We start from the raw sequence: 18747 nt of genomic DNA, 5'->3' as shown, positions 1-18747 counted from the left end.
TTCTTTGTTGTTGTTTTTTTTGTTGTTGTTGCACACTTGCAAACTCAGCCACCCACTCACCCATGTACAGATGGATATTAAACATCAGATCGCCCCCACCCCACCACCCGACAACACACACGTGCACTTTCTTTCACACCCCCAACTTGACTCTCTCCTCCTCTCTAACATCCGTGCAGCATGATCTTGCCCATATCTGTCAGCTCCCATTAGACACACGGGGATGGATTTGGACTTTGTTTTTCATATCAACATCTATCCAAGTTAGCATGTTTGCTCGTGGAATGAATCAACTGCGGTGTAGAAATAAGCGCTGCCTCGCATGGCTGCCTTTTAACATAATAAAGGCTCAAAGTGCCTCCGGCTCTTCATTACTCACTTATTACACTGCGTCACTCTTTGGTGGGAGTTCTGAATCCTTTAACAGGCATGTGCGCGCACACACACACACACACAAAGTGAAAGGCGGGAGGAAGCCAAGAGACAAAGTTTGGTCTGGGTGCCACTAAGGATGAGCGTCATCTCCGGAGACCCATCCCTCCCTGTCGTCTCCCCTTCCCGCTTACCCCATCCCATCACAGCTTGGGGAGAAGTTTTGGGGGCGGCGGGGGGGGAATAGAGGGTGACAAGTGGAATGGGGTCAGCTCTGCCAAAAGGCATCATGTGGCCCCAATCCCCTACATCGTCTGCTCCTCTGCTTGTGCGCTCTACCTTGATGTCGATGGGGGTGCAAGTTACACAAGTCGCGACGCCATCACAGGGGAAGTCACCCCCACATTTCTTGACAAAATGTTCTGTGCAGACCCACTACTCTAAACAATGTGCAGTTATTCTGAATAATATTGTGTTTTGTGTCAAATGAATCAATCATATCCATCCATTTTCATCCATCTCAAAGGGCGGCCATTTTGCATCTTGCTGTTGACTGAAAATGACATCACATTTGATAAAGGTTTTACGTTTAGTTCAGCGTGTGAACATCACATGACCAAAGCAGGAAACGGGTGAGCCCGTGATTGGTCATTGATGAGCACTGAGTGACTGTGATGTCATTTTGACTTTACAGCAAGTGGCAAAATCATCGGCCCGAGTTGGATTAAAAGGGGTTGATTTTGCTGCCGAAGTTATGTTACACAAACACATCATTAAACAAAATACAATAAACACGGTATTCTTACTACAATCCAAAATGTAATTGTAATAATTTTAAAGAAGAAGTCAACATTTCTTGACAATATGTTACATGTGACCTCACTAGTCTAAACATGACATCCTGATTAATATTACATGTGTGGAATATGAGTTATTAAGCTAAATCCAGACGTTTTTATCCATGTCAGGGGGCTGCCATTTTGCCACTTGCTGTCAACTGAAGATGACATCACATAGTTGCTGAGGCCAACGACCAATCAGAGCTCACCTGTTTCCTGAAGCTGAGCTGCGATTGGTTGCTTACCTGAGACCTGAGCAACTTTGATGTGATTTTTACTGGACAGCAAGTGGCAAAATATCCGCCTTGTGATATTGATAAATAACTGCTGGATTTTTCTGTTTAATTCATATTCCACTAAGTCAAGTCAAGTCATCTTTATTTATATAGTGCTTTCAAATAGTATTTAGACTTGTGGGGCTGCGTAGAAGATATTATTGTCAAGATTTTTTTTTTGACTTGCCATTTAACTCATTCACTGCCTTTGACAAGTATACTTGTCAATTGTATTTTTTAGAGCGGTGCTAAATGGGGGCGAATCTGAGCATGCTCCACTGTAAATATCAAACTTGGAAACAACTTTACTGATGCCCAACCACCGGTAGATGACATCATTGCCCCATTTTATAGGAAATAAACACAGTTTCAGAGTCCATGGGAGAAATGGCTGTATTTTGGCAAACCGACATTTTTCTGCTGTCAATTATAAAAGAACGGGACGGGACAAAAAGTAGGGAGTCTATTCTGTTATTTGGTAGATTCGGTTTATATATAATTATTGAATGGAATATCACGTGAGTATTGGAAATGTAAACATTTTCTATAATGACTGGCAGTGAATGAGTTTAAGTGTACAAACAATTGTAAAAGTAAATTAACTAAAAAAAAAAAAAAGTTAAAAAAATGCATACGATATATTATTGTAAATAAAAATTGGTTGACTTCCCCTATAATGCCAAAGCATGGATCTCTTCATCTGCATGGCCACGCCTGGAGCTATGAAGCAGCATCACATGGCGGTCTAAAGTAAACCCCCAATCGTACCCCTTTGCGGGTGTCGTAGCACCCACCCATTCCGCTGTGTCCACTCTGACCACATGACCTCCTTGTCACCCTGCAAAGTCAGAGTCAAATTCTTTTCAGACTTTTCTCTACTCATCTTCATTTTCACTTTTGCCCCTTCACCCCAAAACCTGCCCCCCCCCCCCCCCCCCCACTCCAAACCTCCATCTTTATATCTTCATGTTCATGCCACCCCACCTCTTATCTTCTACTTTCTTTCTACTTTCCCCATGTGCCCCCCCCCCCCCCAACCGCACTCGTGGCAGCAGGCTGGGCAAATGTGCACCCATAGCGGTGGTAAATACAGGCAGCACTTCACAAACAAGGGCTGATTACAATGACAAAGACTGCCACACTTTTGGGAGGAGCTTGGAGCAATTTGGAGGCTGCGGGGGCCATTGAGCGAGCGGCATACTTAATGGGCTTTGTGTGCCAGAAGAAAAGGGTCTGAGCTTTTGGGCCCAGCTGTCACGATGGAAAATATCAGACTGACACAGCACCCGATGCTCTTTGGCTTGCACTCTTTTCTTCCTTCAAACACCCTCCCTGCGCGCCTCTCCTCTCTTTTTTTTTCTTCTTCTCTAGTTAGCCAGAAAAAAAAGTGAAAGCTGTTGGGAAGAAACAAACAAAACAAAAAAAACACACAAATGAGAACTCTCGCTCTTGATCTCACACACATGCAGGCGGGGGGGGGGGCAAGTGTGCATTCGTGGTCGCACGCGCGCGCGCGCGCTGGCAAAAATAATGCATAGAAGGCTGACTCTGCAGCAATTATTCAAACCCTTAACCCAGAGGGATGAATGACATTATTACATTTCACTACTTAATTATCTGTGTGGATAGTGACTAAGCATTAACCAGCATGCACGCTTAACTCATTTGCTCCCAATAACGTGTAAATACGTTTTTTTTAATGTTCTAAGTGTCCCAAAGACGTATTTATACGTTTTCTTTTAGTTGTTTTTTTTTTTTTTAATGCTAGAGCATACAGAAGGCTTTGATGCACCCTCTCAACTGCAAAAAACGGTTGCAGAAATGGTAGTTATTACACAAACGGCCAGCAGGTGGCGGCAGAGCAAAGGAGATCAACCAGGGCCATGTAGAAAAAAAAAGCTCAATTACTTACAATTTTGAATAGATTTGTGAAAACTGATGAAACTTAGCTCTCTTCTAATGCTAATTGCTGCAAAACAGAAACAGATAGAAACATACTTTTTTTTCCTGATGAAAGAAGAGACTTTAATCTTTCTTTTGATTGGTTCCATGCCTTTATAGCAATAGAATACAATATTCACAATATTCTGTGGGCCTTGCAAAATCAGTCAAAATCCAGTAAAACAGCCGGGGAGCAAACGGGATTGCGAAATGTGAAAATGGCGGCGGGTGAATTTAATTATCTGTGTGGATAGTTACTAAGCATTAACCAGCATGCACGCTTCATATGAAAGATAGAGTCACTTTGCATCATAAACCACCATTCATTTTCAAGTTTTATGTAGGGAAAAATAAATAGCTGCAAAGTGCTAAAATATGATGGAAAATGGGAGAGAAAAAAAAACATGGAATAAGCACAATTTAACAGCAACACAGACTGCAGGTGACTGCAGGTTGAACGCATCTAAAATGTAAAATGCTTTCCCCATTATGTCAAGCACTGTTTATTTTGCTCCTCATAATTGGTTTGGCTTAAAAGCAAAGGCTGAGAGATTCTCCGCAGCGGCTCTGTGTTTACGCTCTCTGATTTCCTGCTCGCAAAAGAAGCGCTCACAACTCCAGATCCACAGCCGAATTACACCAGCTCATGTGACTTTATGGCACCGTAACACGCGCAGCATAATACGTGCGCCCACGCGCGCACACAGCAAATTGCGCAACGGCCAAGAAGCGCACCGGAGTCAAACGCGCGCGCACATGTGCGGAGGACCGAGTTATAGAAACGCAGCACAAAGCCAGAGTTGGATGTTGTTTCACCTAATCTCTTTGATACCACTGTGGTGCTGCTAAGCCCCAGAAAATCAGCTTAGCAGATGTCCTAAAGTGTAGGTGGCTTGTTTCACGAGGCTCGAGAAGAAAAAAAAAACGCTTGAGAGAGGAAGAAGGGAAAAAGAGGGATGCTGGGCGCAGGGCCGCTAATTTAGAATGGAGGTGTGATGAGTTCAACTCGATCCCACGCTCATTTACCGTATTTTCCGCACTATAAGGCGCACCTAAAAGCCTTCCATTTTTTCAAAAGCTGACCATGCGCCTTATAATCCAGTGCACCTTATATATGGATCGATATTGAGCCGCGACAGGTCTCGCTGTCAAGATGCTATCGGTGACCCTGCACGATCGGAGATCCCGCCATCTTGGATCGCTAGCTAATACTAATACTTTAGCTCAGAGAAAATAATAAAACAGCTATTTATTCATTTTGGGAGTGAATGGAGTTGTCAGAAAGCTGCTTTGTAATCTATTCATAAAGTTTGACTGACCTATCTGACTGTTTTGTTGACATTCCCTTTAGCGCAGCACTATCTAATGGATACATAACGTAACCCCGCCTCTACTGTAGTGCCTTATATATGGAAAAAGTTTTAAAATATGTCATTCATTGAAGGTGCGCCTTATAATGAGGTGCGCCTTATAGTGCGGAAAATACGGTATTATTTTTTTACTTCGTTCTCACACTCAATTCAACTATTAGAGTTTGTTCCCCCGCAAGTTGTAAACGCTTGATTTTAAAATATGCACACGTGTCGACCAGCCAGTATTATGAATATTTACACAATATAATGGTGACCGGCTCTGGCAAAAGGGTCAACATGTGCCCCCCCCCCAAAAAAAACCCACAATTGAGATATTGATATATTCAAATTCTGCACTTAATTCCCTTTAACTCATTCACTGCCAATGACGACTATAGACGTCAAAAATCCAAGCAAACAGCCAGTGCAAATTTTGACAAGAAATTTGAATTTAGTTTTAGTTATACATTGTTTTCATTCAGAGTTATTAATCCCAATTGTTATTAATAACAACAATGACAACAATTTCATTACTAAGTGCTACCATCGTGCATAGTGATTGGTCTTGGTCTTACTGAGACCACAAACTGGGTCTCGACCTCCAGAAGTCAATTTAGTCGACTAAAATTGCTCTTTATTTTTTTCGACTAAAGTTGGATTAAAACTCAAATACAATCAGGTGACTAAGTTATGACTAAGGCTTTAATTATATTTAGTCAGAAGACAATAACTAAAACTAAATTGAAATTTCTTTTTTTTTAATTAAAATTTTTATTTAATTTTACTTAATTTTATTTTTGACGTCTATAGTCGTCATTGGCAGTGAATGAGTTAAACACGACATAAAAAAGGAGAGAAGACACTCAGTTCAGGGTTCGCGAGGGAGGAGAGAGGAGCGGAACTGACTGACACAATTCACTCCTGCACTCTCTAAACATTCCTCTCCTCACCCTCTCTATTTATTTGGTTTTCCACACCCTTTCCACGCCCCTACTTACATGGGTGTTCCAACCCTAAAAATGCTAACGCAAGTCATAGTCGGAACACAGTGTACTTGTTTGTCTATGTGTTGCGCATGTGAGCGGAAGATTGCTAAGTACATGTGTGGTCAAGTTTGCAATCATTTCTTAACAGAAAACAGGCGGCCTCAGCAGACTGGCTCGAACCATTCTGCTGCGTTCGATGTCCTTCAGCTTTTTCAGTCATCTTCAGGCTATGTGAATGTGAGTGGGAACAGAGCAAAGCATTCTTCGTTGCAGCAGATGTAAGATAACTTATTATTTACAATTATTCCTACACAAATGTACAACTAAATATACATTTTAACAAATGCTTGATACTCAGGATGTGGACCTTGGCAAAGTTTTTGTCGCTGGCAGCACCCAAAGCTTCAAAGTGCGAATGCTTAATGATATGGTTAATCTCTGCTAAAGCAATTATTGTAAGCTTACTTGAAAACCCGATCGAGAAGTATTGGCACAAACATACGAGTACTACGTGACGTGTATTTCTCGTAAGTTTCTACGTTTTTTTTTCTCTCAAATCTGCACTTTATAAAGTCGTAAATTTGCCACTTTATAAGGTGTCTAATTTGTGTTTTATTTTTTTATTTTTTTATCAGAATATTGCCCCCACCCTCTAAGAAATATATATTTGTATGTGGCCCTAACACGCAGTCGTAGGTCCCAGTCTAAACTAAACTTTACTTTACACTTGGGAGTGAGTAAAATGGTCCCATCGCTGGTGTCAGGTGGAATCCTTACCGTCGACCATTTTGCTCTCCTTTTGGACATACCAGCAATGTTATCCAACAGTGGGCGTGGCACAGCTCAAGGGAGTGGCCATCTCCCATGCTGAAGGTTGTGGGATCGTTTCTCAACCCTTGAGTGATTTTTTTAATTGTATAAAATATTTTACTCTTTAAAAAAAAAAACTGCAACAAAGTTTACTCTGTTTCGACTGGCTCTTTTCCAGAGTAAAACTTACTTTATGAAATTGACTGTGCAAAATATGTGATACAGTTCCCGCGTTGGATATCATTATGTTGCGCAAGGCGTCATAACGTTGTAGGCTTGTCAGTGCATAATATAGTTCAACATATTCACAAGTGCCCGCATACATTAGCCGAGCAAGTAAGACATCTGCATGCAAATCGCATCGGCTGTTTGGGGGTGGGGAGGCTGAGAGTGGGTGACTGATGTTATGATAGTGAAGGCAATCTGAAAGAGGTCAGGCTGAAGGAGTGCATGTGTCAAGAGCGAGTGCGTATACGTAGCGTATCCATAGCAACCAAGTAACCCAACTCAAGATAACCCAACTCACTGATGCTGTCACCTTCTGTCTTTTTTTTTTTTTTTTTCCTCCAGCCTTGTGCTTATTTTATTTACTCAATCACAAAGATGGCGTCAACTTAAAGGAAAGTCACATAAAGGCCTTTGAAAAAAAGAACAAATGGGCATGTTCAAATGTGGTTCAGAAATACACAGTTTCAACTAGTTTTAGGCGATATGATGTCAAGGATCTTTTATGCTATATGATGTTTGTTGATGTCAGGAACTATCTGTAATTACGGAGTCTACAGCCAATCAGAGAATTCCATGTCAGTACTAGTACTCACATGTCTAGCCACAACCAATGAGATTGACTGACTGTCTATTTAACTCTTTGACCGCCAAAAATATTTAACAATGTTTAGTAAAATCATGATGTATGCCGCCATAAACGTTAAGTGACGTCAACTATTTTATTTTTTTTTGTGGGGGGGGGGAATATATCAGTGGTCAGTGGTATGTCCAAGTGCAGCGCAGCCGGATCAATGAGTTGTGAAATCAAAAACACCCACTAACTATGGCCAGCAGATGGCAGCGGTAGCTGCTCGGGCCCTAACGAGAGCTGCGAATTACAATGAAACATGACGCAATCTCATGAAAAATGTTTTCAAGGCTGACGTGAATGATCACAGCCTTTGTAACATTAAACCTCATTTGACGGAGCGTCACTGAAAAAGAAAATATTAACATCAAAGTCACTGTTGTGGAGAAAATGTATCATTTCTTTTCAGTTTTCGCTCAATGTCACTCATGACCTATTTTCAAATGGTGATTACTAAAGAACGAAATAAAGTAGAAACGTATTTTTTTTCTGATAAAAGACTGAAATGCGATCTTTCATGTGGTGCCCATGTTGATTATGTAGCAAAAAAGAACACAATATTCTGTTTGCTTCGAAAAATGAGTTAAAATGCTGGAAATCCGCTGGCATTGGGGGTTGTTTTTTTTAATAACGTGTGGCAGTAAAAGAGTTAAGGGTCTGAGAATTGTGTGCGTTTTGCCGGATTATTGCTCAACTGTTCCTGTGTACCGCTCTTAGTTTCTGCCTCTCAATGTGACTAAATAGATAAAGACTTATTTGTGTCTGCGTTTGGGATCAATCATTTTTTCTTTACACCTCATTTCAAACATTCACATTTTGCGTCATTCCTCCTTTCCCCTTCTTTCACCTCATCTTTCACTTCCTCTCTTTTTTCTTCGGCAGCTTCAAATCTCGTCTCTCTCGCCTCCACTCATTTTCCCTTTTCTTTGCACCCCCCCCCACTCGTCCGTCAGGCCTGAGGCAAACGCGCTCGCTCGACCCCAAAGGCGTCGCAGAAGCCTCGTCGGCTCCCGCGCGCCGCAGCTTTGCTGGCCATCTTCCAGTTGAAACAGAAGGTTGTTCTGGGGGAGCGAGTGGGCCGCATCGAAAGGCCAGTTGCTTGCATGAGTGCTGAATGATTCATCTTGCCCTGTAATAAAGCCTGTTCACTTTTTTTTTGCTAAGGGTTTGGTGTGTAATGGAGTTTCAGGGACTGGCCTATCATTTTCTCCTAATAGCGCTTTTTTTTAATGCCATGACCCTGCTCTCCAAACCCCCCCACCACCACCACCTCACGTACCCCTACTGCGCTAACTGCACATTACTCGGCGCGCGCACATACGTACAAGCAGCGATTACCGGCAGCTGCAGGAGTTTGTGAACAGCAAAAGTGGCCAATTTTCTCTGCCTTCCATTTAAACAACAAACAGGCCGTCATGTTAAAATTGGCTGGAGGGAGAGAGAGAGAGAGAAAGGGGAAATTGGGCTGATAAAAGTTATTGTGGATCAGGAAGTGAGGCTTAGTGCCTCGGAAGTGTGCAGGGAGCAGCCATTTTCATATTCTTCAGGAATACTTTGAGAGCGAGCACTAACATCAAAAGAAAAAAAAGAAAATAATGGTTTGCAGCCTTTTTTTTTTTTTTTTTTTTAAATCGCTTCACAAATGAGCGATGTATATAGAATGTGTGCATTTTTGTTGCGTTTTTAACCCTAATCAAAAACTTTATGGTCCAAGTAATGATTGATGAGACGGCGTGTGCGCGCGCGTGTGCGTGTAGGGACAGTTTTTACTGGAGCAGATTGTGGAGTGTGTGTTCAGACCAGACCTGAGATTACGGAACAGATTGCACAGCTGGCAGGCAGCCTTCTCTTCACACACAAACAGACGCACACCCACGCACACACAAATGCAAAGCAAAAAAACAAAAAACAAAACAAATATTGACAAAGTATTGATCTTTAGTGTATTAGGCCATATTGACAAGGTACTAATGCCAGAAATATCATTCTGGTCCATGTGTTAAATCCTAAGTGCTGATCCCCCCCCCCCCTATAATTAGCCAAACAGTTTTTAGCAATTAAACAAATCGGCTACCAGAGTTCAAATCACATTACAAAGACAATGGTATCTTTTCATGCCCCCAAAAATGCAAATTCCTGATAATAATAAAAGGGGACCTCTTTTGGATTAAGTTATTTTAAGCAAGTTGACCATAAAACTAGAGCTTCAATAAACTTCTGACCTTGTCTTTTTCCCACATTTTCACACTGTTTGTAATTAGCACGGTGACTTAAAAAGTGAATTACGCTTCATAATTTCCAACATCCTCCAGTTGTTTATGTAACCACAAAGGGAAGACTGTCATGGTTCACTACTAAAGTTATTAACAGTTTTGTTGAATTGTCTTGTTCTTCTCTGGATAATTATCAACATTGAAAAAACAAAACACATACAAGCACTGGTATTTTTAAAAACACTTTTCTTTTTTGGGGGGTTGACGTTTGGAGCTATTGGACAAATTCTTGCCAGCATGGAAACTTCCTAAATGTTTTCTGCGTCTTCCTGCAGATGGCAAAAAAAAGTCCTTAGCCCCAACTCCTCTTTAAATGATGTAATTGTGTCAAGGTTAAACTCCATCAATTTTTATTTGCAGTATATGTACAGTGAGGGGGACAACAACAAAAAACTCAGGATCCAGCCATCCATTTTCTTAAAGGGATACTTCACTTATTTAGCCCATTATAGCAATAAAAAGTTAATATTTTGTCTGTAATTAATTTGATACTTTCATTATTTATTTCACGTACAATTAGTACCTTTAAAAACACATGACATCACAAAAATGAAACTGAAAATGACATCACAAGAGGTCAGGTAACCAATCACAGCTCTCCTGTTTTCTAGGTTTGGTCATGTGACGTTCACAAGCTGAGCTGTGATTGGTTACCTGAGACCTTTGTGATGTCATTTTCAGTCGACAGCAAGTTGCAAAATGTGTTTTTAAAAGGTACTAATTGTACATGAAAAATAATGAAAATATCAAATTTATTATAGGCAAAATATTCATGTTTGACTGACAAAAATGGCTAAATAAATAAAGTATCCCTTTAATTAACCGCTTGCTCCTCACAAGGGTCGTGGGGGTGTGCTGGAGCCTATCCCAGCTGACTTCGGGCAGTAGGCGGGTTACACCCTAAAATGGTTGCCAGCCACTCTCAGAAAAAAACTCCTAAGTATGAAAAAAACAAACATTTTTGTTACAGTAGGTAGTATAGCTTATCAGTAAGGACTTGGTCTAGGGCTCAGGCCTGCCGGTTTGCGTAGGACAAAAATATCAATTTGCTGGGGGAGTCTTTTTGCTGGCTCCTGTTGTAGTGCCCTTAAGCAAGGCACCTTCCCTACACTCCCATCTTAAATGGTGCAGTAGTGTTTGTGCGTGTGTCTTTCACTCTGAATGTTTCCTTGAATGGCCGCATGTGCGTAATCTGGTTCAATGTGTGCTGAGTTTACATTCACGTTACCCTTGAGGAAGTACAAAGAGGATAATAAATAAATATCATACTTCATATGAGCCTGTCTGTATCTTTACATGGTCATATATTTTGTGAAAAATGTGTGTAGATGTAGATGACCCTGCAGCGGGGGGGAAATGTCTGTCTTTTATATATATGTAAATGGACTTTAAGCTATGAAAATGGTGTCTTATGTTAAGATCCCAAACACTATTATGTGGGCACAAAATAGTAAATATGAACGACAAAATGTTTGCAGTATTAGTGTAATTTGGCACATTTTGCCAGAGGAAAATAAAGTTACATGAATACATATGCACCTGCACTTGCATTGTAGGGAACTCAGTTTAAGTCATAAACTAGCAGAACAATGTGGGGGGGAGTATATGCACATGTACAGATGGCATTAGAAGTTTGAAGTTTATTGAGTATGTAAACATAAAATATAAACATAAACAAATAGCAAGTAAAAATTAAGAGAAAGAAAAGAAAGAAAAATAAAAAAATAAAATAAAAAAATGGGTGTGGCGATGGGCTAATGGGCACACGCACGTTTAGCAGGTTACAGTGTTCTGTTAATTTCACCAAAAGTACTCATTATAATTGCGATCAAATATTCCTGTTTTTCTTTTGTTTTTATTACCGGTGCATGAGAGAACATGAGCGAGTGTACGCACTGTGGATGACGGTTGCGCGATGACGTCACTGTACGTGCGCGAGCCTCGTCACTCTCTCGCTCCGGATGTGGCCGAGGTAAGACGCACACGTCGCGACGATGAATGTAATAATAATAAAAAAAACTTCGTGTTATATCAATTGGGTTGCATTATGTTATTGGGTTAGTTGCTATGGATGTTTTGCGTGCTTACTAACTGGTGTTGTGTTCGCTATGCGACACTTTTGAGCCGTCATCCGTCGATGAATGAAGCTAATGTTGCTAACGATTGGCGCTTTTTTACTGAGATCTACTTTTCACTTTTAGGAGAGCTTGCGAGGACGACCAAGTGTCCACCGTGCTCATTGTTCTTTTCACGTACACAGGTATGATGTTGTCAATTCTTTGTACATTTTTGTTTTTTTGTTTCTTGACGCACTCTCGCTCCGGATGTGGCCGAGGAGAGCTTGCGAGGACGACCGAGCGTCCACCGTGCTCATTGTTCTTTTCACGCACACAAGCCGCTGGAAAATAAATGCTCAGTGAGACCAAACCTGAGCCCATTCGCAAAAAACACAACACAACGCAGAGTAAAGTCAACCCACACGGGTTACACATCCACACAACACACACAACTGTGGCGTCCTTGAGGAAAGCTGCGTTCAACTTCAGTTCAACTTTTCTGTCAGTCTACTTCAATGGGAAAAGAAAAGTTGGCTTGAAGTTTCCCCACCCATGGAACACCTGTCCTTTCCATGCCAGGGTTGTGTGGTTTGTGCATTATGTTCTTTTGTTTTCCCCCGGGGGCCAAAAGAGAGGACACTTTACTATGTATGGAACAAATAAACAGCACAGAGTGGGAAAGACAAAGACAAGAGAGGGAGCACCTGCCAAGGGCTTTGTGTCTCTTAATAAGGCATCCTACAACCCTCCAGCTTCACTTCGGGTGGCGGTGTGCGTGCGTGTGTGTAAAAGTTTGACAAATTAAATGTCTTAATGCATCCTTGTGCTTTACAGGCTTTTTATTAATCATTAGCCAATATTTTGTTCGTATCTTCACTAAGGGCTCTATTTTCACAGACAGCGCGCATGTGCCCAGGTGTAAAAACGGGCACATTTTGATTTTCGTGCCGGCGCATGTTTTAGTTTCGTGTGTTTGGGTTTGGCAACCCTCGCTGTGCCATGCTGGGCATTAGGGATGTTTAAAAAAAAATCGATATGGCAATATATCGCGATATTACATCGCACAATTCTCGAATCTATTCAATAGGCGGTCGAATCGATTTTTAAACATCCATTTTTGATGGAAAAATATTCAACAAAACGTCTTACTTACGGTTAGGGTTCACATCTTAACTCATTAACTCGCCACCATTTTCACATTTCGCAATCCCGTTCGCTCCCGGCTGTTTTACTAGATTTTGACTGATTTTGCAAGGTCCACAGAATAATGTGTTCTATTGCTATAAAAGCATGGAATCTATCAAAAGAAAGATTAAAGTCTCTTCTTTCATCAGGAAAAAAAAGTATGTTTCTATCTGTTTCCGTTTTGCAGCAGTTAGCATTAGAAGAGAGCTAAGTTTCATCAGTTTTCACAAATCTATTCAAAATTGTAAGTAATTGAGCTTTTTTTTTCTAGATGGCCCTGGTTGATCTCCTTTGCTCTGCTGCCACCTGCTGGCCGTTTGTGTAATAACTACCGTTTCTGCAACCGTTCTTTGCAGTTGAGAGGCTGCATCAAAGCCTTCTGTATGCTCTAGCATAAAAAAACAAAACAAAAAAACGCATAACTACGTCTTTGGGACACTTAAAACATTTAAAAAAACAACGTATTTACACGTTATTGGGAGCAAATAAGTTAATCATAGAAAAATGTTAAATTAATTCATGGAACATTAAGCCTTAATATTTTATTTAAAAGCTGTTCAAATATGAAACAGATGACAACCTGTTAGCTACAGTGACTCACAATTATGACTGAAGTTTCAGATAAATAAATAAAACATGTTCATACAAATCTCACAGTGTACATGTACAAGTTGACTGGTTAGTATTTTCTAAATTTGAGGAACAAAATCGCAACAATCGATTCATAAATTTGTGTCGGGATTAATCGGTATCGAATCGAATTGTGACCTATGAATCGCGATATGAACCTCACCATCTAAAAAGTCTTCCGGGGCTCCTCTTGGCTAGCGGATAGGTGGCCGGCTCGTCTGTGGCGTTACCTACTCACGTCATCATTTATATAACAACATTGTGACATCCAAGGATTATGCATTTCCCAGATGTACGCATAGCTAGTTAACTAACCGCAAACTGTAATGGTAGAAATCAGGAAAATTAAAATGGTGAAAACTTATTTAACATCATTCTGTATCTCCACAACTGAGCACTGCACAGTTCTCAGTCTTAGTACATTTTTAGCAGTTATCTTTAAATATGTCAAATTCACTTTAGAGGCTCTTTAAATCACTGACTCGGAGATGCCAAATATGAATTGTGCATGGGAGGGGTGACAGTAAATGACTTTTTACGTCCAAGAAACATCTTCATCACGGACATATTGCCCTCTTGTACGGTTCGTTTGAAATAAATACGGACACTTTAAGTATGAGCATGAGGTTGTGACTCTTTGATTATTAAACTGTGATTTAAAACCGAGCTCAGCAGTTGGCAGGCTTGTTCAGCCAATAAGTGTCTTCGAGGAGGGGCTTGTACCAGCAGTGTGAAGCACACGAGCCACCAGCAGAGGGGATGGAAGAAAAACGCAGGACAATACTCTGTTTTCATCACTTTTGGCTGCCTTCACAATTTTTGCATGTCATTTCTCTCTCTCTCTCTCTCTCTCTCTCTCTCTCTCTCTCTCTCTCTCTCTCTCTCTCTCTCTCTCTCTCTCTCTCTCTCTCTCTCTCTCTCTCTCTCTCTCTCTCTCTCTCTATATATATATATAGTATTGTATTTTTTTTTTATTAATTATTTTTATGTTTCTAACATTTCAGTTGTGATCATGTAGTGTCCGTGAGGGATAGATCAACCATAAATTATTTCATACCAAATATTTATTATTATTATTATTAAATTACATCTGTTTTTCCTGTCATTTATATTCGAATATCAATTAAAATATCTTTTCTAAAAGTGAGGTTTTAAATTATTTTTTTTGTGGAATTACGTGTTTGACTGCCTGGAGCAAAAGGTTTGTTTGTAAAATTGAATCACAGAAAAAATGAAATGTGTCTGTAACGTTAAACTGAAACCATGGAGGGGGGAAAAAATACATATCATAATAGTATATTGCTCTTCATTGTGTTGTGACTTTTACTACTTTTACTATCACTCCCTGTCAGATGCACCAGTGGGAAGACAAATTGTTAACGTCTCTCTGTTGTATTCCACTGCTTGCGCATTTTAACACATATCAGGGTAGTTTTATGGTTAAACAGTACTGACAGTCGTAAAAGTGCGACAGCACTCACGCGAGGCGCATAAATAGAGACATTTCTGTGACAGGTTCTTTACAGAGGCCCCTGAGTGGTAAAGCTACACACAAATGGCTCGCTTCATCTCATTCATCCAAAGGGAAGAAAGAGAGATTGAAGGAAGGAATTAAAAGGTTGGAAGATAAAAGAAAAAGAAAAAAGTCCAAAACAACCCGAGCGAGCACAGTGCAATATTTCGAGAGCACCAATTAGAGGTGAGAGGGAAGAAAGGCCGTTTTATTAACCAGCTTGTGCACCTGCGCTGCAATTTCAGAAGAATTTTGTGTAATCGTACTTTTCTCGAGATGAAATGCACCTGTCGCAAAGTGAGGGGACTCGCATCAGAGGTTTTGCCTGCAAATTGCCATTTCTTTTGTTTTCCATTGTCGTCGCAAAACAACAACACGGCTTGCACGACCGTCCCCACAACTGTTTCTCACCCCGTCTTAACATCATTTGCACCTCACAGCAGTATGCACTTGTTGAACGTGAGAGTGCTGTGAAAACCTCATTTTAGGAGAAAAGACACATCAACACGTTGTCCTAAGTGTTAATATTATTGCACAATGGAAACAAAAAAAAAGTAGCCAGTGCTGCAAAGTGAGACTATTTTTTTTTTTTTTTTTTTTTAAACTTTAACGACTACTTTCACTTTTGTAATAGCACCAGGCTCGGACTGGGTCATCTGGAGGGGCGGGACAATTCCCGATGGGCCGTCCTATAGTACGGGATCATGAATCGTCAGGCAGGACTCGTAGAGGTAAGATCGTTAGCCCGACCCGGCCCGAAATTTAAAATGTCAATCATTACGGTCGGGTCGGGTCGGGCTTCTCTCTCGCTGATTTTTTTTTTTTTGAATATGTTTATAAAAATGTATACTAAAACGATGTGTGGATACTAAACTAAGGAATATTTGTTGTAAAGGGCTTTTATATTGTCCCACTATACTCACCACCACTACTACCACTGTGGCCAACACCATCTTTATGACTAAAACTACTAATGCCACCACTACCACCAGTTGAAAACCTGTGGTTACTATGACCGATAACTAGAAACAAAAACTGATATCCATCGTGAACGCCAGCAAGACTGCATAAAGTCTTTACACACACGCACACCAGGTCCACAAGTCTCAGATTAATAATGTAATTTTCCATCTAAATTCTTATTTATGTGAAGCAAAAAGTTCCCCTGAGATAGTTGTATTATTCATAAGCATCAGTAAGGAGGAGGAAGTAAATCATTTAGCAGAATGCATGTCTGTTTTGCATGGGCGTGCTTGAACACCCGATACAAAAACACGCGAAAGGCGCAGTAGGCGTGTCCGAGAAAATATGTGCATTTCTATGTATCTATAAGATTCATTTTTTCCCCCCGTGTTTGAATAGGTCATGTTTACGATATCTATATGCCTTTGTGAGATTGAAGGAGGAATTTGCATCTGTTTATGTGTGAATGCATGTATGTGTGCATTCAAGTGATTATCTGAGAGGGGAGCTCAGTGTGAGCGTGAATGTTAATGTGCGTTCGTGAGTGACAACTGGTTGGGTAATGAATGTATGTGCGATTGTGCGTAAGTGGCGAGAGCTTGTAGATGATTTGTGTGTGTTTGTCGGCGTGTGTGTATATGCATTGGCTATACAACGTGTGCTAATATGAACATGCATAGCTACTTGGTATTCCACACAGCTCATCTCTTGTCCGTCAAGTATGTGTACGGGGATCGCAACTGCAGATTGAAAGTTCGAGGAGCTGAAAAGCTTGCATACTAATGGCGAAAAATGTACCGCTACTTGTTTTCTCCTTTTGACCCAACCGTCTTGTTTTAACGTGGCAACTATATTTTTCACATTGATCCAATCTTTATGGATAAAGTCTTTATAACTGCATTTGAAAACGAAAAGGTTAAACTGAAGCAAAACTGCCTCAAACATAAGGCCATAAGGTGTGAATCTGCCCATACTTTATACATATATATATATATATATATATATATATATTACTAGGGATGTAACGATATCCAAATATCACGATATGAAGATCACGATACGATAATTATCACGATATTGTGGGGGCGTTGGCGATATTTAAAAAAGATCACAATATTGTAAAAAAAAAAAGAGAGAGCTCGTAGTGAAAAAAACACAATATTGTACTTTTGTACATGACAGCAATGCATATAAACCACCTACAATCGCTAATAACAATATTGAGAGACTTTGATTGCACATTGATCACTTAACAAGCAAATTAGGTTCCCCTTCATCTGACAATTAGCATCGATTTGAAACATAGAAGGCCAAAACAACCCTAATGAAAATTAAATTGCACTATTAAACTAGCCACTAGAGGGTGCTAGAACTGCACAAATCAACCTGACTTTTTTTTTTTTTTTTAACAGATGTTGTCCTTTTAAATATTGTGAACATGACGACGAGGATATTGTGGCAGTTTTAATATCACGATATTGCCCTTATCGTGACATCTCTATTTATTACAAGATATTGCAGCTACAGAGAGTGCAGCTGCACTTTTTAGAGACCTGCAGAGATGCAGATGATGAAAAGGAAAACACCGCGGTGTGTTGGTGAAGCTGCGCCAGGGGGAATTTTCGAATCCGACTTTCCATCAATTCATCTGGCAAATCTTCACTCTGTCCAACAAAATGGAGGATGTGTTTTCTCCTGCAACAACCAACACGGCCTTTTGCATGATTTGCTGTTCTTTGCTTAACTGAAACTTGGCTTAGTGAACGCATCCCCGACAGCATGCTGCAGCTCCGGCTTCCAACTTCATCAAGCGGATTGCGACGCAAAAGGTTTGAGGGAAAAACCAAAGGCGATGGAATATGCCTCTACGTGACCAAAAATTGGACATGAATGTCCTATTTATGTTTTACACATGCCAACGTCATTGGAATTGGGGTTTGTACATATGACACTGAAATCCAGCAGTATGGTCGGTTACGTTTTCATTAACCAAAAGGAGATTGAACGATTAGTTCAAGCGACATCTGACAGTTGCGACAGGAGATGGATGTATGATCACTTTGTGCAACGTTCACCTTCAAGAACATCGCTTCATATAAGCTTATAATTTATACACGCAACAACATCAAGGTTGGAGCGGTTGAAAAATGTTCGACACAAACGCCGCACCGTTCCCTGTTGACTAGCTGCAGGCTCGTCGGCATCTATTCGCTGTTCGCGCCACCCCCTCCAGGTTTAGCATTTGTTGCTCAAGAGATCACAAGAAAATCATGCGCAATTTTACATCTGGCGAAATGTCAGTCACGCTGAGGCTTACATCTCTTCACTCTGATGTCAGGAAAAACTGACTGAGAGGATGAAAGAGAACAAGTGCGCTATCTGCTGCATTTTGCCACTGCCGGCTGCAATCTGGAGCGGAAGTTTACAACCCAAGTATTGAGGCGACCGGCTTCTTCCAGGAAAATGTTGCAGAATGGGGAAAATGTTTTTTGTTCCACTCACAATTAAAACGAATAAATTAAGCCAGTGCATATTTTGTTGCGAGTCCTTGTCTCCATGGTACATAAGAGTACTATGTCAATGTTACATTGTACCACAAAAAGTAATTTAGGAAAATAAACTGCCCAGTTGAGGACTAACAGTTGCAGTTACTACAGGTGTAACAAAAACTGCTGCTCATAAATAAATATAGACT

At 40.6% G+C, this 18747-nt stretch overlaps 2 protein-coding genes across 13 annotated transcripts in view; one reads left to right on the top strand and one right to left on the bottom strand.

The window, feature by feature from the left end:
- The window catches only part of LOC144013315 (myelin transcription factor 1-like), a 108416-nt gene that overhangs the window by 47938 nt on the left and 41731 nt on the right, over positions 1-18747 (bottom strand). The window lies entirely within an intron of this gene.
- The window catches only part of LOC144013320 (uncharacterized), a 48069-nt gene continuing 39766 nt past the window's right edge, over positions 10445-18747 (top strand). For 5 of the 9 annotated variants that reach the window (XR_013282217.1, XR_013282215.1, XR_013282214.1 and 2 more), the window contains exons 1-3: positions 10445-11676; positions 11906-11964; positions 15724-15820. Coding sequence is in view for 2 of the 9 variants with exons in the window: in XM_077512009.1 (XP_077368135.1) it covers positions 11666-11676; positions 11906-11964 (70 nt within the window). In the remaining 7 variants the exon portion in view is untranslated. Of the gene's footprint in view, positions 11677-11905; positions 11965-15723; positions 15821-18390; positions 18584-18747 lie in introns of those variants that run through there. The other 4 variants (XR_013282219.1, XM_077512009.1, XM_077512010.1 and 1 more) reach the window with 2 other exon arrangements.

Source organism: Festucalex cinctus, chromosome 2 (genome assembly GCF_051991245.1).
Source record: "Festucalex cinctus isolate MCC-2025b chromosome 2, RoL_Fcin_1.0, whole genome shotgun sequence".
Classification (NCBI taxonomy): Eukaryota; Metazoa; Chordata; class Actinopteri; order Syngnathiformes; family Syngnathidae; genus Festucalex; species Festucalex cinctus.
This window is presented reverse-complemented; position numbering and strand designations above follow the sequence as displayed.